Source organism: Thermobia domestica, chromosome 5 (assembly GCF_964235325.1).
Source record: "Thermobia domestica chromosome 5, izTheDome1.hap1.1, whole genome shotgun sequence".
In the NCBI taxonomy this organism is placed as follows: domain Eukaryota; kingdom Metazoa; phylum Arthropoda; class Insecta; order Zygentoma; family Lepismatidae; genus Thermobia; species Thermobia domestica.
Window position 1 is genome coordinate 37,982,694 of NC_137458.1, and position 24,583 is coordinate 38,007,276.

The following is a 24,583-nucleotide window of genomic DNA, read 5'->3' on the forward strand; positions in this document are numbered from 1 at the left end:
GAAGATCCAGAAAGAAAAGGCTCACCTAGGCCGGGCGATTACAAGTATCTACTTCGACGGAAAAAAGGATACAACTCTTGTGCAAGAAAAAATTAACGGCAAACTACGAAGACGAGAGGTTACAGAAAAGCATATCATAGTTCTATCGGAGCCCGGTTAGGCACTGGCAAGGATATTGCCGACTCTATATTGGAGCTTTTAGAGAAGAACCAGTACGACGTGTAAAGTCTTGAGACAGTCGGCAGCGATGGTGAAGCAACGAACACATAATGGGATAACGACGTGATAAGCCAGATACAAAGATCCGTAGGAAAGGAACTGCAGCATTTCATTTGCCTTCTTCATACCAACGAGTTGCCATTTCGACACCTGGTTACCGAATTGGATGGTGGACGGCCGGACCCAACGCTTTTTCCGGCCCCATCAGAAAGAAATTAAAGGATTGTGAACGTTCACCGATCGTCTCCTTTACACCCATTCCCGTTGAATGGGTGTCTAAAATGGAAAAACCAGATGGTTTAAGCAGCGACCAGAATTATCTCTTTGAAATTTGTAAGACTGTTGCTACAGGAATATGTACTACCGATTTAGCAAACAGAAAACTAGGACCATTACCACATTCACGATGGCTTACATTGGCCTGTAGGATGCTTCACCACTACATCAGTACTGATAAACCTAGTTACAGTTTGTGTCTACTTTGCCAATACATTGTTAAAGTATACGCTCCCGTCTGGTTTTCAATACGGCGAAATCCTTCGCGCGAAATGGGCGCCATGCATCTGTTTAGCATAGTTAAGCTATTACGTTTTCTGCCAGAAAATCTACAACAGATAGTTCATTCTGTTCTAAAAACAAATGGATACTACGCTCATCATGAAAATCTACTGACAGCGATGACAGCAGATGAAAATTCGCATATTCGAACGTTAGACTGGAGAAGGATAAAAAGTGCCGTAGCCAGAAGGCTCCGAGATCAAGCCGCCCACGTGACTTCATTGCTCCGAAATTAAACTTTACAGCTGAAAATTATTACGACATGCTTAATTGGCCTAAATGTGTAACAGAGCCGCCAATCACACGAAACATAACGGATCAGCAGCTTGAAGAAAACACCCAAACATCAGCTACTCTAACAACATTCCCTTGCCATAGCCAAGCTGTGGAATGCACAGTGAAGCTGGTGTCCGAGGCAGCGTCAAAAAAGTGCGGCAAGAACGCAAGAGATATCTACGTTAGAGCCAAACTGAAGTCTAGAACAAGAACAACTACGTGACCTAAGGTGAAATGTCAACATATGCCTACTGGGTGGGTAGGTGGGCGGAAATCGAAGTGCAACCGCCTCCTCTTGGTGAGTTCTGGGTTATTTTGCGTACAGAGCAAAATAAGGGAAAATTTGCACAAAGAAAATCGTGTTATATCAAGGGCTATGCCTATAATCATCGTTAACGTGGTATTCGAAACAAAATCTGGACATTAATTCCAACAACTGAGCTAATATGGATGTACTTTGACTCATAAACATTTTAAAGTAATTTACTGGCATTGCTACAAGTTTCTTATAATAAAATAATTGTATTATAGCCATGAGGTAACTCTAAAAACGACCACAAGTAGCTTTTCTGTAATTGGTGTTGTGCGTGTTGCCTAACCAAACACTTAAAAAAAACTTTAAGTCCGTTGGGACAGGGTAAGGGGTTGTCCAAAAAAAAAATAAAGAAAAAAAGAAAAAAATTCAGTAAGGTCGGTGCCACTAATGGCACCTTTTCCGCACTAGCCGTCATCGAATTTCCAAAAAAAAATGCAAAACGCTCCACCCTAACCGGTATGGCTCGTGTCTTGAAGCGATATGAGTTTGAGTCCGTGAACTTCTCTTCTTTTCAAAAAACTGTGTACGCCAGTGGCTATCCATGTAACTTGTTGAATCAAAGTGCAAAAATATTGGCTACCCTATCCCTGCTCTAGCAGCAAGTGGCGTCATCTCACAACATTGGTATAAGAGGACTAGCAACTTGGAAGGAATATTCTTGCTCCCTTATGATAGGTATTTACATCCAACACTTCATTAAAATCACGAGCGTAGTCTGTTAAATATTGTGTTGTCTTTTAGCGATTTGCACTGCGGACTGTTGTGTACAAATAAGTGCTGGTCAAATTTAGGCACAACACATTTTGCCTAACTTACAGGTAAAATTCAATACTCTGCACGGAAAGACAAGTTTATAAGGAACAAACTTCTGCAGGGGGCTGAATTAAATAGTAAGTTATATACAGCTGTATTTTACATTTACAACTGTAGGGCTAATAGTGTAAAATCATTACAAGTGCTATACGACGGTTAAAATAAGGAGTGCGTATGAAAGATTACTGTATTAAATACTATTTCCTACCGTAGTATTTCTGCCCAGGAAAATATATTACGTGCCTGGTGTAGTACTTCCTGAGTATGTAGAAGTGCACTTTTTTGCTTTATTTTTATGTAGATATGTTGTCGATTTAATATCGCTGGTAACGAAGATTGCAAATTATCTATAAGTAACTTTAAATTTAATTTTAAAATTACAAAAGATCTTCCGTAATAAAATTTGACGGATGAAAAATACTTCCATTCCCTTCTGCAGATTTAATTTAGGAGGACTTCAGTGTAGGTACGCGATAATAAGTATTGTGCAAAAAGACACTAACCAACTTGTGCTAGGGGGGCCCACTAAAAGCACCATACAACTTTACTATACTGATCTATAGTATACGAGAGCTCCTTCGTTGCTAAGCGGTTAGTGTACGCGCTTTTGGCGCGGGAGACCCGGGTTCGATTCCCGGCGGGAGCTCATGTGGTTCGGATTCCACGTTAATCGGTAGATCCAAGTCTCATATAGCCTCGCTGCTGAACTGGACGTAAAACTCAAAATCAATCAACCAATAGTATACGAAGTAGTAGTAGTAGGAAAAGGAGGAGGAGAAACGGGTTAGAAGCTCCGCAGGAGTTCATTAGGAAAATGAAATGAAATCTTTAACGTCCCACGGTTATGCCGGTTAGGCTAAAGGAGACGGTGATTATGAGAAATGAGTGAAAATGGTGGAATGAAGAGTGGGAGGAAACGGGAAAACCCCGAGAAAACCCATGAGCATGGTGTTTGTCCACCACAAAGTTCACACGGTGGGATCGAACCAGGAACCCCAAGCACCGGAGGTGAACGCTCTACCACTGAGCCACCGCGCCACCCAGGAGTTGAATAGGGTTTGCTCTCGACATAAATATAAGTAATAGTAGGAGTAGGAGTAAGAATAGTAATAGCAGTAGTAGGAACGGGTTAGAAGCCCTGCAGGTGTTGGCTGGGTTCTCTTCTCGTTGCCCAAATTCTTCTGTACATGTTGCAATCTGTGGATCCGCATAGTAAAACTGCACAAAAAGCACGAATACTATCTAGCTGAGACAACGCAGTAGCCGCAGTGGTAGCGAGGGGATGCGTCCGCAGGTAGCAGCCGCGTCAGCGACGGTACTTATGCGCGTGTTAGAAGATTTATGTCAAAAGTTAACTTTTGCATATATGGAAATTGCATATCCTTGTGACATTTGTATTCTTAGTTTGTTATTTTGTGGGAGGTGTAACTTGGTACATTGTTGATTACCAACATGTCATGTTACCACTTTTTCATAATAAGGTACCGATAATACATAAACCATTACGATATGGGATCTCCATATATGCTACAATAGCCACACTAGCGTTGTAAATTATTGGCCTGCCCAGTCTAACAAAAGTTGTATTTTATGTCTACAAGTGTAGAATTACTAGAGTGAAACCATTACAAGCACTATTATATTAGGAACATGTACTACCGCGAAATCCAACATGTTTGCATTATTATCGCTTAGATTACCCATCGTTGCTGACGCGCCTGTTCCCTTCGAATGCATGGGTCCACCGGCTTCGCTCTGACTGCATTCGCTTAGTGGCACCTTAGCACACGTTGTTTTTCTCTGCAATGTAGTTTTAATGGTGTATGTCCCAACGGTGTATTTAGACCCAAATTTTTCAACAATTACTTCTCGCGGCCTACATGAACTTTCTTGTATGCTGTCCGGTATTATTATGTCGCTCAGCGCAACTCTTTTGAGGGAAGTTATTGGATCATGTTTTTTTCTATAATTATTTTGAGTGGTGTGCCTAAACTTGAGTTCACCTATGTTTTCTTCAAGATAAAAATATAAAATTCAACTTTAATTCGTGAATAATCTTTACTTGTAACATTTCCAAATTCTAGCCCACATATCGGTTATCTGCACCACATTATATTGTTGCTATTGTTTCGTTATTATTAACGCTTACCTTTTATTCATTCACATCACTGTTAAAATTGATGCTTAGGGAATCCCTCTGACTATTCACTTTAGTTTAGTAACAGAGACATCTTAAATACTGTTCTCTTCACACCATATAACACGGAACTGTAATAGTCCACTCACACTAAGCCTCAGAAAACATATTCACAGTTTTCTTTTTGAAAAAATACTACTTCAAACTATGTTTATATAATCTAAAAATTATTTTCTTGGTTTGATATGCAGCTATCGCATTTCGATTCGTATTTGTTTGCTTGTTCTATCTAACGCTTGGGGGTGCTGTGAACGCTAAAAGCAGAGCGGACACCGACACAAGCGGAAAGCGTTTGTGTTAAGTATATAATGACGTAAATTTATTTGTTTTTGTATATTGGAAGCAAAAATGGCATTGTCTGTAAATATATGTGTGGAGGCGCCAATTGAAAACCAAATACAAGAAATTACGTATGATGGACAAGAAATATATCAGACGTAAGTACAGTTTTTAAGGATAATTTCGAAGTATTTACTGTTAAATTCCGTAACTTATTTCGGCTTTATTGGATATACCAATTCGAGTAATTAAAAGGAAGTATATAGGATCAGAAAGGCATTCATTTCAAATGTATTTTTAAGCGTTTAGGGTCAGTTTAGGTACACCACTCGAAAGAATTAGAAAAATTATTTCTTCACTAGCTTCCTTCGCATTACTCTCCAAAACATTTGCACTGGGCGACCCAACAGGACAATACCGTCCTTTGCATAGATGAAATTCGAAGGAACCATCAAAAGTATTTGTTGAACAATTTTAATTCCTTTATGGTTTCTACATAAATACAGCGTGCGTACACACGCCATCAAAAGTATAGTCCAAAAAACGACTTATTTGCCACACAATAGGTTCAGCATATTAAGACTTGGATTAGTTTAGGTTAGGTTAATTTTAATTGTTTTGATTAAGATCTACTCTGTGGTACTTAACCCGAGGCTGAACTTTACAAAGCTTCCTCCAGTTACAACACAATGGCGTAGGTAGTACCCTTGCTCGTTGGAACTATTTTCACCCGAAGAAACGCACAGCCATATTTAAAACAAAATGTGCTCACTGACACATTAGGTTATCTCAGTTTTTAAAAAATGCAAAAAAAAAAAAAAAAAACTACGCGTGCTTTTTGATACAAACTGAAACGAGCGTGTATTCTTAAGTTATCCCTCAGGGTTAAAGTTTACAAAACCCGCTCCAGCTCTATCCCGATAATGGGAGACCCGGGTTCGATTCCCGGCGGGTGCTCATGTGGTTCGGATTCCACGTAAATCAGTAGGTCCACGTCTCATATAGGCTCGCTGCTGAACGCGACGTTGAACTCAAAATCAACTCATCCAATGCTATGGATAACATTCTTTCCAATTGAGCGTGTAAATTTTTCCCCCTGGGGCTAAAGTTGTTACCTTATGCTCAGCATAATGTAACATGGCCCGATGCTTTTGAACACCTTGTATGTTGGTAGGAAAATTTTAAAATTTATTTAGAATGTTAATAGAAACTTTTATTTTATAGTAGAGCAAACCGTAGGTTGAGAATTTTGCGCAATTTAGTAAAACAGATCATTTCGATATAGGTTAGATGAAGATTACATGATTATTAATTATATTTTATATGTTTTACGCATTTATCCATGAATATATTATTATTTTAGACAAATAAGTGTATATTTCAACGTTTTCAATGGTTTTCAGTTCATTTCTATTCATATTTCGGCATAGGGAATCTTCACAAGAAAGTAAAAAATTTTATTTCGTAAAATCTTCTTCAAAATTCCAAATTAATAAAGTCAGCCATAATTTCTTCTTGGTGCATCTCTTTGTTTCGAAGTAAAATTATCTGATTGGCTAATCCACAATCACAGCTGCGGCTGAGATTTCGGTTCTCTTTGATCTTCACGCAGAAGCCTATCATCCTATGATTACGTCATAATTATCTTCCAATTGGGGATCATCTTCTCGTAACTCTTTGTCTTACGGCGTCAGCCATTTCAAGAGTCAGACGTGCAGTGTTTAGCGTCTGCTAAAAAGTGGAATAATTTGTAATCACGTGAAAATTGTGTCAAATTCTTCGTTTTGGCGAATATTGGAAGAGATAACTGTACGACATTTGGTGTTTCAACAAATTATTAATCTGGAAATAGTACAATTGTGAAGAAATTTCGCATAACATAACGGATACTAGCCTATAGCTATCCAGTGGTATGGAATGAGCTCCTTAGCAAATTTTGCGTTCTCGGTCCACCAGAGAACCTAAGAGAAGAAAGAGGAGACGGTGGAAGAGAGAGAAAGAATATTGAGTAGTGGTGCAGACCCGAGGAAGAAGAAGTCAAGCCACGCTCGACGGCTTTTCTGGAAAGGTGCTGAAGGAGTTTTCCAAAAATTATTTTTGAGACCACGTATCACGAGTTTCCCAGGAACCTCGGGTGGAAGTTATCAGGACTTTTTTTTTGTTGTTTAACATATCCGTTTAATCTTGGTGTAAGAAGAGGATGTCAAGTAAGTAAGGAACAGTGAAAGTGAAACTCAGGTATTTGGCTTCAAAATTTTCCTTGTTCTGGCAAACTATCATGAGTGAATATATTTTCTGGTGTTCGTGTAATTCTCGTAATATGAAGCACTAAATTCGTAAAGTTTCCCTCAACGCCGCACGCATGTAGATTTAGGCAATGTGACATCGTGTTTTCATTCGATGGGGGGGGAAAAGAAAGCTAGAATCTCAGCACAGAGCGATTGTCGTAATCTCAAGAAAATGTGTGTACCACACACACATTTTCCCCAGTGATGAAAGATGTTTTAGATTCCCCAAAATCTAGAAATTATTCATTTTCGGTAATTCTGCTCAAAATTCAACCTTTATTCATTTTGGCATGTTTTCTTTGGTTTGACGTAGAATGATTATGAATGTTGAATATGTAAACAAGTGTCAGTATCACGGCTATTTGTCTAGTGCAAGGGTACATGCATCTTGCGTACCGATAATCGAAAACGTTCATCAATAGGTTAAACCTACGTACTATTTTAGAAAACTGATACCCATCAAGTTACAAAATGCAATGTTGATAATGTCTAGTAAATATTTTCCTTCTTTTAAGAAATTAATTCAGAACGACACTAATGCAAAACTAACCACTGCGTCTTCGGTAGAAATGTGGTAGCGAAAATAAAATATAAATGCAAGTTAAGTATGGTGCTTTAGGAAATGTATGTGTGATTTTTTTTTTTATTAATATATATATACTTGTTTAGGTTAAGTTAGTTTAGTTAGATTAGGGCTTTAGGTTTAAGTTGTGTGAATATATTATATGCATGTCTTGCCTGTGCTAGATTGTCATGTGGGTCCGAGCTGACAAGAGGTCGCGAAGAGCGTAAATCCTCTACGCCGGCCACGAAATCGATGCACAGAAGAGTGTAAGCACCAAGGAATATATGTAAACAAAAGGCAAATTAAGCTAACCACAATCTGTAGGCAGTGAATTTATTATTTTCGGTAGTGTTTTGTATTTTCTATTGTACTCTTTTGTTTGTTTTGCGTGTCGATACCATGGAAATGCTCTAGAAGGCAAGAATATTCAATGAATATCAAAGAATATAATATTTCGAGAATATAAACGAAAGTAAATAATGTTTTTGGCTTTGAAGTATAGAAATCGATTTTATTAATTTTATTCGGATGGGTATGTCAGTTCAATGTAAATATTTTCCTGTTAACGAATATTTTGTGCTACATTCATGAATATTTTGAAAGAAAATAAAACTTACTAGCCGTGAATGCATCTTTCTTTTCGAATACGAAATCTAACTAGCTTGTAATTTTAAGAAGTCATAGTAGAAATATGTAGTCGATGTTTTGGTATGCATGCGAAGCATGATAGAAATAAGAGCAGTATGTGCAGAATTAAGTTTACTGGGGAAATGAAATAGCTGTGAAATTCAGGGAAGAGACTTTCCTTAGTGTGACCGAGTTGAAAACAACCGAATCTGTAGAAATTTCTCATTTTATCAGTTTCAATCAAAATCTCAGTTTGGATTTTTTTTTTTATTTCAAAATTCTGTTTCAAAAGATTTTTTTTTTTTTAATTCAGATAGGACTTTCACAGACAACATCAAGATCTTCTTTGTGCTCAGTGCCAGCTCCACTCGGAGGTCGGTGTCCTGCGTCTGTAGTCGTGGTTCACAGCCTATTTCCGGATGGGATGTGAATGATGAACTGCAGGCCTGGATGTCGGGCTGTGAGTTGAGATGGAAGAGAGTTTGGAAGCTTTATATTTCGGGCCAAATTTGAGTTCTACTTTCCGTAGATGATTGGCTTGGTGATTGTATCAGTGACTGTTGATGACGAGCCCATACGGGCCCAGTAGGTTCGGTGTCACTAGTCAGTGATACATTCAACATAGCATGTAATCTCAAGGAAAGGGAACATCATACAAGAAAACACAACAATTCATCATCATTATTTTCATTATTTTTATTATTTTTTTATTTTGTTAAAATGGCGACCCCTATCCAGGATTTCTGTTGTTTCAATCCTACGCGAGCGCTAAGGAAAGCAAACAATCACAGCGGAGTATTTGTAATGGGGATCATTACGACAATCGCTACATTGAATGAAACATGGTCACTTCTGAATCTATATGTGCGTGATGTTGTGGGAAACAATCTTCATGAAAGTGGAAATGTCTGTGGGTAGCAGATCAAGTAACGAATCTCGGCATCCGAGTGAATATATATGCTGTTCAGACGAAATTGCTGGATTTAGCGTTTATTGTGACAGCTGTTTTAGATGGGTACATGCCCAATGTTATGGTTTGTCCGAGGAACAAGTACAGGAGTTAGACAAAAGCGGTGAGCCGTGGTTATGTAAGCCCTGCCTGGCGAAACAGGCGACAGTGTTGCCACTGCCGAAATCTTCGGAAACTGAAAGTGATGAAGGCGAACGTGGAACGCGTGGTAGTCCGAACAATTCTGATAAGGAGGAAGGAAGTCGTGGAAACGTAGCTTCCGGTTCGAATGTGCAACTAACGGACTTTGCGGCCATGATGGAACGCTTCAGTCAAACTTTAACTGTAACCCTAAACGAAAGATTCCAGGCGATGAGCAATCAGGTTGATAATAAATTTCAGGACGTCCATAGTAACTTTCACGCGATGAGCAAACAGGTTGATAGTAAATTCCAGGCGATGAATGAGAAATTCGATAATGTAAAATTTGAATTGTTACAAACGATAAATGAAAAAGTAGCCCATGTGAACGAAGACGTAGAGGCGGTTAGGTCGGAAGTTCGCGACTTATATACCTCTGTTGGGAATTATCAGAATAAAATAGACGCGCGGGTAGATGCCGTTGAGGAAGGTCTCCGGTTATCGGTTGAAGCGCAAAATCGACGATGTGACGACTTGACAAAGGAGTTCTCACATCTCGAACTCAGTACCCAAAGGTCGTGTCAGGCACTTGAAGCCAGGATTCAGACGTTAGAGGGAAAAACAAACCAAAGAAAAGATAAACGGTGTGGTCGTAAGCGAGCGCGAGACTTTGTTGTCGGTGATGGAATCGAGTCTGACGGGACCGAGTCAGACATCCAAGTGGATGTACCGGTCTCTTCAGTTGGGGAGACTCGTACTATTCCCACGGTGACTGTCTCTGTCTGTCAGCCGACCAACATACACGGCACAAATGTCCTTCCCTTTGAATTGTCTTCACGAACGTTGAATTTAAACAAGTCACATATGTCCGGTGTTGAGACGATAGGTAGTCAGGCGTTGTCCAGGAGGTCGAATCCATTGTTAGTTTCGCCTCAGGTGTCAGGATTTTCCAATCCTAGTTGTCGGTTGAACCATGTGGTGTCCTCTAGTAGTGTAGCAGACATGACTCCTTCGTGTGCTGGAGTTCAGGAGGGAATATGTGGTCACGCGGTGGTATCAATGCCAGACAACTTAATTTCTGGACAAAATTACCAACACTATTCCATTTTCGGTCAAAATCAATTGGGTGCAAAGAGCCCCGTGGTTGGCCACAATTCTCCCGTGAACCCCAGTAGAAGCGAGGAAGGCATTGGTAAGCGAACTCTAAATTTAAGACTCTCTGAATTAAATCACTTACCTACATTTTCTGGTGAATACGGTTTGGCTAGAACATTTCTAGAAAATTTGGAACAAACGTTCAAGGTAATTTCGGCATCTGAACACGAACGTCTAACCTTGGTACCTTGTTGCTTAACAGCTGGGGCCAAGACATGGTTCCAGACTGTATGTCAAGACATAAATAGTTACGCGGATTTTGTGCGTCTGTTCCGAGAACACTATTTTTCGGCGAGAATGGAAAGGTTGCAAAAGAAGTTCATTCAGGGAATGAAATACGATCGAGCAAAGTACAGCCGATTAACGGACTTTGCGTGGAAAATAGTGGCAGAATATTATGCGGTGGCACAACACCCGGATGAAAGTGAACTGATAGAGATAGTCTTGGATTGCTTACCAGCTGGTGACGCCAAGTTGTTGAGAGCTGTTGAGCCAAAGAACATTCAACACCTTATGGTGAAAATAGCTGAAATAGAGGGACATCCAGAGCCTAGTGAACCGGTCACGGACAAGAAGTTTAGACGCTTTCAGGTACGTCAGGCGAAAGTCGTCAAAAAGACAGAAAAGTTAGGGAAACAAGCCACCAAAGATACTTCGTCTCAGACGGAGGAAGACGAAAGCAAGAGGAAGGAAGGAAATTCCAATGGCAAAGGAGATGACCGATTTTCCGGAAACCGGGGTCGAAGAAGGAACTTCCAGTCTCGAAGACCATGGCCCAATCAAGGAAGACCGAATTGGGTGAGAGAGAATAATGGAAATCGGAATGCTCCGTATGGGTACAACCAACGCTACTATCCAGCAGCGATGAGTTATGGGTATCCGCGGGGTACATCTCAGACATGCGCGCCAAACGCGATGACCTCAGCAGGAGCGCAAGCCTATCCAGGTTACGCGCCGAATTTACTTCCTGGAGGGGGAGTGGCGCCTCCCACGTCCACTTCTTCCCCAGGAGTGAACATGGCGATGTCCACTGGATGGCCTCCGCAATACACGTCATTCGTACCGACGATGGCTCAGCCACCGGAAACAAACGGGAATAGTTTGGGAAATGCATATCGCAGCCCTCATTAGGGGAGAGTGTGGACTGCGATGTGGATTCCTCAACTCCCCAGAAAGAACAAGATCGGTTAGCGAGTAGTCAAAATTCCAATTTGGAAACAACCTCGTTCGATTTTGATACTAACCTTCTAAATTCAAAATTCAATGTTTTGGCAGATTCCGAAATTCGGGGATTTTAGAAAATTACATGCCATCTGGAAGGATTCTCAATTGTAGCGAGAACCAGTCCAAATGGAGTAATTTTCTAAAAGCAGCCCAAGATTTGTGTAATCACTCTTGGTGTGATGCTCTCGGATGTACTCCAGCGGAGCGTTTCTTAACGTATTCAGCATCCAAGAGCTTCAAGGAAAACTTCATTTGGCCCAAAGAGACGGTGCAAGTAAATGAAAACAAGAAATTTGTAGTTTCTGTTCCGGCAGCAGAACCGAAGAAGGAAAGAAAGCTGCGGAAACAGCAAGACGTCGTTACAGAAGGTTCTTTGGTGATGGTGAAAACTCACCATATATCGTCAATACCCAAAAAGGTGTTTGCAAAATTTATGCACACATACGTCGGACCTTACCAAGTGGTATCTCTGTCTCGAAATTCAGCGAGATTGCAGACTCTGAAGGGAGAAAATATAGGAGTTCAGAGTTTTGACAATCTGAAACTGTTTCGCTGTTCAGAAGAGAAAAGAAAGGAATTATTAGAAGGATGAAAAAAAAAAAAAAAAAAAAGAAAAAAACCAGTTATAGGTTAAGATTAGGTTAAGCTTGATTAGAATGTATAGTTGTAATTAGAATTGAAAGAAAAAAAAAAAAAAAAAAGATGTTTTATCTTGTATAGTCTCTAGTAATTTAGTAGTAACGAAAAAAAAAAAAAAAAAAAAAAACTTAAGAAGAACTCATAAGTTCAGATTTTTTTTTTTTCTCCGAAGCTCCCGGAGGATGTTACCTTATGCTCAGCATAATGTAACATGGCCCGATGCTTTTGAACACCTTGTATGTTGGTAGGAAAATTTTAAAATTTATTTAGAATGTTAATAGAAACTTTTATTTTATAGTAGAGCAAACCGTAGGTTGAGAATTTTGCGCAATTTAGTAAAACAGATCATTTCGATATAGGTTAGATGAAGATTACATGATTATTAATTATATTTTATATGTTTTACGCATTTATCCATGAATATATTATTATTTTAGACAAATAAGTGTATATTTCAACGTTTTCAATGGTTTTCAGTTCATTTCTATTCATATTTCGGCATAGGGAATCTTCACAAGAAAGTAAAAAATTTTATTTCGTAAAATCTTCTTCAAAATTCCAAATTAATAAAGTCAGCCATAATTTCTTCTTGGTGCATCTCTTTGTTTCGAAGTAAAATTATCTGATTGGCTAATCCACAATCACAGCTGCGGCTGAGATTTCGGTTCTCTTTGATCTTCACGCAGAAGCCTATCATCCTATGATTACGTCATAATTATCTTCCAATTGGGGATCATCTTCTCGTAACTCTTTGTCTTACGGCGTCAGCCATTTCAAGAGTCAGACGTGCAGTGTTTAGCGTCTGCTAAAAAGTGGAATAATTTGTAATCACGTGAAAATTGTGTCAAATTCTTCGTTTTGGCGAATATTGGAAGAGATAACTGTACGACATTTGGTGTTTCAACAAATTATTAATCTGGAAATAGTACAATTGTGAAGAAATTTCGCATAACATAACGGATACTAGCCTATAGCTATCCAGTGGTATGGAATGAGCTCCTTAGCAAATTTTGCGTTCTCGGTCCACCAGAGAACCTAAGAGAAGAAAGAGGAGACGGTGGAAGAGAGAGAAAGAATATTGAGTAGTGGTGCAGACCCGAGGAAGAAGAAGTCAAGCCACGCTCGACGGCTTTTCTGGAAAGGTGCTGAAGGAGTTTTCCAAAAATTATTTTTGAGACCACGTATCACGAGTTTCCCAGGAACCTCGGGTGGAAGTTATCAGGACTTTTTTTTTGTTGTTTAACATATCCGTTTAATCTTGGTGTAAGAAGAGGATGTCAAGTAAGTAAGGAACAGTGAAAGTGAAACTCAGGTATTTGGCTTCAAAATTTTCCTTGTTCTGGCAAACTATCATGAGTGAATATATTTTCTGGTGTTCGTGTAATTCTCGTAATATGAAGCACTAAATTCGTAAAGTTTCCCTCAACGCCGCACGCATGTAGATTTAGGCAATGTGACATCGTGTTTTCATTCGATGGGGGGGAAAAGAAAGCTAGAATCTCAGCACAGAGCGATTGTCGTAATCTCAAGAAAATGTGTGTACCACACACACATTTTCCCCAGTGATGAAAGATGTTTTAGATTCCCCAAAATCTAGAAATTATTCATTTTCGGTAATTCTGCTCAAAATTCAACCTTTATTCATTTTGGCATGTTTTCTTTGGTTTGACGTAGAATGATTATGAATGTTGAATATGTAAACAAGTGTCAGTATCACGGCTATTTGTCTAGTGCAAGGGTACATGCATCTTGCGTACCGATAATCGAAAACGTTCATCAATAGGTTAAACCTACGTACTATTTTAGAAAACTGATACCCATCAAGTTACAAAATGCAATGTTGATAATGTCTAGTAAATATTTTCCTTCTTTTAAGAAATTAATTCAGAACGACACTAATGCAAAACTAACCACTGCGTCTTCGGTAGAAATGTGGTAGCGAAAATAAAATATAAATGCAAGTTAAGTATGGTGCTTTAGGAAATGTATGTGTGATTTTTTTTTTTATTAATATATATATACTTGTTTAGGTTAAGTTAGTTTAGTTAGATTAGGGCTTTAGGTTTAAGTTGTGTGAATATATTATATGCATGTCTTGCCTGTGCTAGATTGTCATGTGGGTCCGAGCTGACAAGAGGTCGCGAAGAGCGTAAATCCTCTACGCCGGCCACGAAATCGATGCACAGAAGAGTGTAAGCACCAAGGAATATATGTAAACAAAAGGCAAATTAAGCTAACCACAATCTGTAGGCAGTGAATTTATTATTTTCGGTAGTGTTTTGTATTTTCTATTGTACTCTTTTGTTTGTTTTGCGTGTCGATACCATGGAAATGCTCTAGAAGGCAAGAATATTCAATGAATATCAAAGAATATAATATTTCGAGAATATAAACGAAAGTAAATAATGTTTTTGGCTTTGAAGTATAGAAATCGATTTTATTAATTTTATTCGGATGGGTATGTCAGTTCAATGTAAATATTTTCCTGTTAACGAATATTTTGTGCTACATTCATGAATATTTTGAAAGAAAATAAAACTTACTAGCCGTGAATGCATCTTTCTTTTCGAATACGAAATCTAACTAGCTTGTAATTTTAAGAAGTCATAGTAGAAATATGTAGTCGATGTTTTGGTATGCATGCGAAGCATGATAGAAATAAGAGCAGTATGTGCAGAATTAAGTTTACTGGGGAAATGAAATAGCTGTGAAATTCAGGGAAGAGACTTTCCTTAGTGTGACCGAGTTGAAAACAACCGAATCTGTAGAAATTTCTCATTTTATCAGTTTCAATCAAAATCTCAGTTTGGATTTTTTTTTTATTTCAAAATTCTGTTTCAAAAGATTTTTTTTTTTTAATTCAGATAGGACTTTCACAGACAACATCAAGATCTTCTTTGTGCTCAGTGCCAGCTCCACTCGGAGGTCGGTGTCCTGCGTCTGTAGTCGTGGTTCACAGCCTATTTCCGGATGGGATGTGAATGATGAACTGCAGGCCTGGATGTCGGGCTGTGAGTTGAGATGGAAGAGAGTTTGGAAGCTTTATATTTCGGGCCAAATTTGAGTTCTACTTTCCGTAGATGATTGGCTTGGTGATTGTATCAGTGACTGTTGATGACGAGCCCATACGGGCCCAGTAGGTTCGGTGTCACTAGTCAGTGATACATTCAACATAGCATGTAATCTCAAGGAAAGGGAACATCATACAAGAAAACACAACAATTCATCATCATTATTTTCATTATTTTTATTATTTTTTTATTTTGTTAAAAAGTTTACAAAGCACACTCCGGCTATATCAGAATTAACAAATGGGGGCAGGCCTCCCCCAAGAATTACCAAAAAAAAAGTTATTACACATTCACAACACCCCCAAAATTCTAATACACTAAAATCAAAAAGACTATTTACCACAGTATTAAAATGATCAAATCAGCAATCAAAAATCAATCCACAGCATGCATCAGAATTCTGAGAAATATAAATTATGCACAGCAAGCAAAAAATCATGCACAATCCTATTTCGATTATGAGTGTGGAAAAACAAAAACTAGCTCAAATGTCGTTCAAAATGGTCCTGTCTCCTCCCAAATTAAGGAATAACTCACACTGCGCCAACGACTTACAATAGACTGTGTATGAACTACCAATTCTTCGCCATTCAAGTGTGCCTTATTCTCTTCATGAATATCACCACTTGCTGAAGTACAAATTCTATACAATGATTAACGTGTAGATGTACGTAACCTTCACCCATCAAACAATATATCCCTTTCAACAATCAGATATAACAATAGTACGAGGCAATATCTTCTTTATGACAGATAGCGAAGAATCTTTACCTCGATCAGCAACAGGAACTTAAAAAAAAAAAAAAGTTCCAGTTTGTTACCCACCACACCACCAAACACCCACTGTCCATCAACAGGCGTTCCTTTAATAAACCCACTGTCCATCAACACGCCTACCTTTATTAAATTTTTTCTTCCTTGTCAACTTCCACCACAACTTTAGAACCACCGATAGCTCTCGAATTCTTCAACACCCACTCTACACAAACCTCCCTACAAAAACTACCCCAGTCAACAACTGTCCGAGACGAACAACGAAGTTCATGTTCAGTTAAACTTTGGCGAACTTCCTTAACATAACACCAAAGGAAAATAAAATGAACAATCTGCTGCACACGTAACTTTGACTTTTAAAAAATCCACGAATGGCAGAACCTTCTTTCTTTTCTACTACAAGCTTTTGTAAGTCAAAAATTTTCTGCAGAATAAACACCTGTGATCGTTAAGAATATGCTTTACGCGATGTAAAAATCAGTTCAGACTATATTTATGCGAGTCGTCTGTGCATTTCAGAGATCTACACATAGCAGATATGTTTTTATACTTTTCTTTTGACTATTTTTTTTCCCTCATGCAATCTTTTTGCACAGGCGCGGCACATTTTCTGCGGTCAAATCGCAGATCGCGGCATGTTCTGCTATGGGGAGGCAGACACACGCCAAAAGCACTTTACTCAATTAAGCCGCCGATTACACCGAAAAAATATGATGTCCTCTCTTTCCACAACTTCAAACTTACGGCAATCAATTTGCAATTTAATTAAATCGCGACGTTCTAGAAACCTCAATAATTCTTTCTCGTTATTGTATACTGCTTGACAGTTGCTAAAGGAACAACTGATTTGTGCTACGTAGCATTTCCAGCAACCAATTACAGTCAAATGAAGTGCAGATTGCGTAGTTGAGCAGGACCTGTTATCTGTGTGAAAGGTAGTACACGAAAGCTTTTTTTTTTTTTTTTCATTCATTTGAAAGTGCATGCAGTAAAGTGTTTGACGTAAATAGCGCCGTAGGTGGTGGAACTCAGTTCTGTGAGATTCAGTGTGGAGGAGCAATAATTAAGTGCATAATGGCTTCAAAAAAGCATAATGCATGCATACCATCATGAATGTGCAGTTGGATGTCTGGAAGCCGGTCAAAATGTCATTACTGTAGCGACAGCAATAGGAGTGTCAAAAAATGTCATCTCGCAATTGAAAAAGGCCGCTGAAGGTGGAAATGCAATGAGAAAGTATGCCCTTGGTCGTCAAAGGAAGATCACACATCAAGACGATCGATATGTATCCCTGATGGCGAAACGGAACAGGTAGTGCACTCCATGTTAGATATCTGCAGACCTTGCAACCGCCACCGGTAGACATGTAGCTGTCAGAACCATTTCGCAGCGTTTAAATGAGGTTGGTTTGTATGCACAGAAACCTGTTAAATACATCCCTCTTCAACCACGCCATCGTTTCGAACCATTACAGTGGTGTCAGGAACGTGTTGGTTGGGATCAGCAAGAATGGTCCGGAGTGATATTCTCCGACAAATCCCGTTTCACTGTGACAAGTGATTCCGGCTACCAGTTACTGTGGAGAGAACTGGGAACATGTTATGCATAATAGAATGTTCATAACCTGATCGCTATGGCCAAGGCGTGATGGTGTAGGCAGGGATTATGGCACCAAGGTCACATGTATGTGGTGTGTGCATCATTGCTCCCAAGGTGAACCGATTGTGGAAAGACTACGTCGTTGCATTTTTCCACACTGAGTTTTCTGCGACACAAATTTAAAAACAGCGCATTAGAATTCAATCATCCTTCGTGCATGTTCCATACGACATCATGCTGCTTATAGAATTTCATAGATCAATTTTTCTCTATTTTAGAAATAGTGTTGATGTATCTGCCCTTAAATTTCCTTGTCCAGTAAAAGAAGTCTGTGACATATATATATTTTTATCGGTGGTATTTCAAAACCATTAACGCCATTACTACAATGGAGAAAACTAATTAAACTATGTAGTTCTACAAGCAACGCAATGTTGTAAAGGAACGCGAACTGAGAATGATGACAATTGGTCGCTCAAAAGGATGAATAAAATTATTATATAGGTGCTTCGGTAACTATATTTTTTCTGAGTATGTGGAGATTCCTGATGCGTAAAGTGCGAATGTTTGTGTGAATTTAGAGAATTACTGTGCGAAGTTGGAGGGATTTCGTAGTGAATGTAAATAAATGAGAAGCTAATCTAGATTTGTCTCTTACAAGTATGTACCTATAGCTTCAATCAGCAGATGTGAACAAATCTTTAGATAAAACGTACCTGTGAATGTGTTACTTTTAATAATTTTAGAATTGTTTCAACAAATTTTCTTGTCTTCTTCGGTGGCGTTGAATTTGATACTGCAAACTTCCATCACGTCTTTGACTGAACAGGCCACCTTGCATTTTTTACAGATTCTGTTCAGTTATAGAACGGAATAATAACATGTAGTTGGAGGTTGCAAAATTAATAATTATATGTGTTATTTATACTCTTTTTAATATTTTGAAATATTATTTTTTAAACTTTTCCAGGCCATTGTCACTCTCGGAAAATCTCGCCAAATTAGCTCAAAGGATCGACTTTAGTAAAGCGAGTGTTGAAGATCTAGCGAAGGTGAAAGATGAACAAGAAAAAAGCGATGAAGACGCTGGAGCGAAAGATTTGGCGTCATTTCAATCTTCTCTATGGCCTTGGGACTCCGTGAGAAATAAGCTAAGGTAAGTGATGGAATAAATGAAATCTTTCTAAGTTCAGAGACAAATAGTTTACAGTATATACCAGGATTCAACATGACGCAGTAGAAGTGTATCATATAATATACTTCCCGTCTTTTTTTTTTTTTTTTTTTTTTTTTTTTTTTTTTTTTTTTAATTCGGACTTGGAAATTTCGTTGAGGACTTATGACTTCTGAAAAGTTTACAGCACAGTCTAAAAATTCTGTCTACTTGTGTCGATTGAACGACAAGTGTAGAATTCATTATCATAGTTCAGTGAAAAAGTAAATGAACAGGTACAAGAATGATACTGAAGGCATGAGTAGAATGATCTACTGTGATAGTAATAGAAAAGTAACTTTTCTTGTATTTTCTGCAGTAGAATAACTTCATATACCGAGCTTAATGCTTTATCATCCGTTTGCATTTATCTACCATAAGAAATTTTAATTCATGTTCTTAAATTATTAATAAATGTACTTTGTCATATAATATGTTTTGAGGAGAATAACATTTTGATGTACTGTATTAAGTCATGGATAACTTACGTTGTGCCGCGACTAGGAAAAAATTGCAGAACACTAGAATAAAATAAATCTTAGTGATAGTTGTTACTACAATTATTAAACAAAGTGATCTTATGTACCACTTTTAAATTTCAGGAACGCCTTGACAGAAGTATGTGTACTAGCAGATGTTCTTGCTATTGCAAAAGAAAAGCGATATATGGTGTTAGACCCTGTGCAGCAAGACCCTCCAGATCCCAAGCCAATGTCACAGTTGTACGCAAAAAAGAAGGTATTATTGCATTCTTAGCAATGTGACTCTGTTAATTGTTTTCATGTGGTAGTTTCTTTTCAGCACACAACCAAGATGGGATGCATTTCCCTTTTACTCGCAGCGAGTTGCTCGATCTCGTTTGATTAGGATGGCGCGGTGGCTCAGTGGTTGAGCGTTCACCTCCGGTTCTTGGGGTCCCTGGTTCGATCCCAGCTCGCGCCGTGTGGACTTTGTGGTGGACAAACACCGTGCTCGTGGGTTTTCTCGGAGTCTTCCTGTTTCCTCCCACTTTCTTCATTCCACCACTTCATTTCTCATCATCACCGTCTCCTTTAGCCTAACCGGCATAACAGTGGGACGTAAAACTAAAGATTTCATTTTTCAATCTTGTTTGCTAAAGATTGCTTCGTAATTTTTAAATATCGTTGATGGTGAAAGACAAGCCTGCAACGTAAGTTGTTGTAGATTTTCCTAAACGTCAAGTGTGTGTCTCTGTTAGGAGTACATGTCTTGCCGTTAGAAGACAAATATGATTGTTTACAATCAACTGTTAACAGTATATTCGTTTTCCTGGCCGGAGCTCATGTGCTTCGGATCCCACGTTAAACTACGTCTCATATAGCCTCCCTGTTGAACGAAACACTAAACTCAAATTCAGTCTAGGGGGTACGGTGGCTCGGTGGTTGAATGCTTTCCTCTGGTGTATGGGGTCCCTGGCTCGATCCCCGGCCAAGTTTGTGATAGACAAAATCGTGTCCGTGGGTTTTCGTGAGGTACTTCCGTTTCCACCCGCACCCGGGTTCGATTCCCGGCGGGAGCTCATGTGGTTCGGATTCCACGTTAATCAGTAGGTCCACGTCTCATACAACCTCGCTGCTGAACGGGACGTAAAACTCAAAATCAACTCAACTCAACCGTTTCCTCCCGCATTCTCATTCCACCAAAAAGGTGGGAATTACAATTATTACATATCTCGGAATCTCTTAAGGTTAAAAACATAAAATTCTGTATTTGGAATTCTCATTTAAAGTAATTAGACTCATGTTTTTTTGATACTGTGGGGATTGCAATTGTTATAATAAGATAGCCATATTTCGAAATCCCTTAGGGATATGAGAGGCGCGAGGCCCTAGGCCGAGCAAATGCTTTAGTTTGGGGATAAGTTCCTATCTAGTAGAAGGGCAGCTGTCTTTTATATATTTATTTCTTCCTATTGCATGGAATGCATTCCTAATTTAAAGTGACTTGAGAAAACCTGCAAAGTGGATTTATTGGATGCCTTGAACAATTGATTTGACTTTAGATTGAATCGGTCACTAGCTTTAGTTTCCGGAACAATAGATCTTTGACCTTTAGTGGTTTGATATGGTTAGTTCCCCAATTAATATTCATCTAATCTTTTTAAACCATCACGGTTCACCTCAGTTCGTGTATAAAGTTTGACAATAGAGGTTAAGAAGAAATCAGAAATAGTAAGATTGTTTATTTTTTAAATAAAGGCATAGATTTTTCGATTCTGAAAAATAAGGAAAATTTCTCGTAGAATCAAAACAGTTTCACTTGATTTGATTTTAAGTCCGCTTTCAAACCGTGTCCGGCAAGGATCGATGATCTCATTCTACAAGCCAGCTCGCTTGCAGGCGAGATAGTGTGGTAGGTAACTGCATGTACTACGAGGTCGCACAGTGTTACTCGTGAGGAAGAAGCCGTAACATTTGTTCGACCAGTTTTGAATTTTTCAATCCATTCGTAGACACTCCGCTGCGGCAAGATACTGTTCCCGTATTGTCCCGAAAGTCTTTGATGGATGGCGGCCTTGATACATATTCCATCCTTGATACACATCCGATCACAAAAACCGGATCACCGTTCGTTGTTCCTCTTAGGTTCAAACTTGTAATGTCCGCAACAAAAGGAAGACAAATGGAGGAATTAGGATCAAACTTTCATAGCATGACCACAACAGCATAACAATAAAATAAACGATCATGGAGGTCAATTTGAACAACGTAAGAAAAGTTGTAGCAATATTGCGGATAATTTTTAACTTACCCTTCACTAAGAGTTGACGTCGGATGATGCTCTGCACACCTACCGACGACAACGGATTCAAGCGCGATCGTGGTTCGGAGCCCACGTCAGTAGTAGATACTGTACATCATCTACACACACAAGAACGTAACATCCCTCAGCGTTACACAAGAACGTAAAAGCGAAGACTCAGACCGCGTCTATACTCTGACAAAGAACTGCTTACTGTTCGAAAAGCAAGGATAAAATAAAAATACATTTATGGAGTAGACTAATAAATGTCATAGAGATATATATGTTCCGTGTGTTCAGCATCAAGTTTTAATTATTTTCGTAATATTAAATTTAAAATGAGATCCTGTATATTTTTTTCCTCAGGCATTGGCAGGAGCTGCGTCTGTTCTGTTGAATGGTGCTGATCGATTACGAACATCACAGACTGAAATGGCTTTGAACAGAACAACCTCTGATTTCCACATCGAGTTGCTTAGATTGAGACAAAATTGGAGGCTAAAGAAGGTACATAATTCAATTATTGGTGACCTGAGTTATAGAACAGGTGAGTTGAAAGCGTATAATCTAATATTAATATATATGTATATGTGTATGTGCTAAATCTGATTTTAATTCAGTCTTATTTAGAGTTTTTATTGTGCAGTTCCCTCTTATATGTTCTGACAATAACCTCTGAAAAAATTAGGTTAATGATTTGTAAATTAGAGAGAAATACTAAGTGCTTCCGATTGTTATTGTGGTCAATGATACGTCTGAATGTGTATACACTGAAAGATACGCTAAAACACAAAAAGATTTCTCATCTTTAAATATCTGAAATATTCATGATGAGATGACACCAGAATCCAGACATTTGGGTGCAACTCCAGCTCCAGTCCTGATTGGTAACAGGCGATAGATCCAGAGACTAAGCTAAAGCCCGTCGTCTATCTTATTGAGTGTAGATCATCTTTGTATCTGTTGCAGTGAACGTAACTTGAGCTACATGAACGTCTAACGAAGAGTTAACTTCGAGATTACGTCAGTCACTATCTGAATAAAGTAACTTTCATGATTAGTCACTAACTCGTGATTGATAAGTGACAAATTGTGCATCGTCTATTACTTCCAGTCACTGAATCGCCATTTTGGACAGCCCTAGCTCTGAAACTATGCACCTTTCCCCACAGGTCTATATGAACTTTTTCTCTTATTTTGATGTAAGGAATCACCTCATACAGTTGTCGGTATAGTTCATGAACACCCTGTATATAGATAGATAGATATAATGTAATATAATATAATATGTAATTGAAGTTTGGGAGGAAAAGTGAAAAACGTTCGCATTTTCAGACTTCGTTCATGATTCTCAATTATAGTATGTGATACTCAGTTCACTTGAATTTTATTATTTATCATCTTAGTTCAGTCACTACTGTTCGATCTAAGAGGACTACAAGAGCAGACTTCGTAGGTCATAGTTCGAGAAAGGCTGATCTACGTGAAGGACGTATTCGTAATTAACTATAGCAATAATTTTCCATGTATCAAATCGAGTCCATTACTTCCACGGAGAAAAAAATAAAGAGTAGTAAAATTTCTTACCCCCATCTCTTTCACAGATGTTGAATTTTCTAAAGATCTATATAACAAAAGCATTCCCTAAACCACGGTAACATACAGATACACCCATCTCCTCTGCTGCGAAGGTCGTGGTTGAATCCCTGACCATTTGCTTTTATGATGATCTAACATTGTGATTGTGGATTTTCTCGAGATTTTTCCAGTCTCATTCCGTCAATTCTTCAATATTGCAATTATCGTCTGTCTCGACTGTCGTGCAGGACATAGTTGTGAGATGTAAACTAAGAATTTCATCTCATTTTTCATTTTCAAGTGTTACCTTTTACCGTACCGAAAATCTTATCGCTACAACATGTATTTTGCGTAATGATCATTTAAAAGAGACTTAAAATTTGTTTCTCCTAGTTGTGCGTGGTGGGCATGGTGGCTTAGTGATAGACCGCTTATCTCTGGTGCGTGGAGTCCCTGGTTCGACACCTGATTATGTAAGTTTGAGGTGGATAACATCGTGTCTGTTTTTTTCAGGACACTTCCGTTTCCTTCCGTATTCTCATTCCACCAAATCTTCCATCATTCACTTGCCTTGATCATCCGTCTTCTTTAGCCTAATGAGCATAATCGTAGGACGCTAAACGGAAAGATTTCATTTCATTTTTTTCCTAGTTGTGCTTCAGTCATTTTGAATTCTAAGGAATAAATTATATATTTGTATTCACTGTAGCAGCAGGGACCCCGTATGTGTGTGTGTGGTGTGAGAGAGAGAGAGAGAGAATTTCCGAACATCCGATTATGGAAACCTGTCCCAAGTAATGACTTGTCACCACAATAAAAATATTAATCATGAAAGTAGTAAAATGACGATCCCATTTTTGTGTGACGATCCCATTTTAAAACCGACTTACAAATATCTCCAACGCACATTCTTCTGTGTATTAGCCACACTGAAGTCATGGTTGTTGGTGACATTTGTAATCATTGTATCAAAAAGAATACACATAACCAGTTTTGTACCCTTAACGTTAAATTAAATTGATCATGTAATAATAGTAAAAGGTTTGATACTTCCCACCTTTCCTCTTTTGGAATAGGCTTCACGAAAATTCATACGGGAAAAACGTGCGCCAGCTGATGGCATGTCACCATGCCAACTATTACTTTTTTTTAACGTAATGATATACTACGAACCAGAAAGTATTGAAAATGTAATCACAGTGCGTAAAAAGATAAGAAAAAGGTACTTCGAGCATTTTCGCTAAACCGTTCGTCAGATAGGAGATTTAAAAAAAATAAAAAAAAGTAGGAGAAAAAAAGGAAAGTGAAAGAACAGAGAAATATTTGAAAAATTTCACAA

General features: G+C 38.5%; 2 protein-coding genes across 2 annotated transcripts in view; one reads left to right on the forward strand and one right to left on the reverse strand.

The window, feature by feature from the left end:
- LOC145685868 (pecanex-like protein 4) overlaps positions 1–4,573 on the reverse strand; it is a 136,481-nt gene extending 131,908 nt beyond the window's left edge. The window contains exon 1 of the mRNA XM_081758528.1: positions 4,332–4,573. The gene's annotated coding sequence lies outside the window, so the exon portion shown is untranslated. The remainder of the gene's footprint in view (positions 1–4,331) is intronic.
- A 43-nt stretch (positions 4,574–4,616) lies between these two features.
- The window catches only part of MED17 (mediator complex subunit 17), a 40,709-nt gene continuing 20,742 nt past the window's right edge, over positions 4,617–24,583 (forward strand). Inside the window, exons 1-4 of the mRNA XM_081758529.1 lie at positions 4,617–4,816; positions 18,661–18,846; positions 19,506–19,641; positions 22,033–22,213. Coding sequence (XP_081614655.1) covers positions 4,728–4,816; positions 18,661–18,846; positions 19,506–19,641; positions 22,033–22,213 — 592 coding nt within the window. The 5' untranslated portion in view covers positions 4,617–4,727. The remainder of the gene's footprint in view (positions 4,817–18,660; positions 18,847–19,505; positions 19,642–22,032; positions 22,214–24,583) is intronic.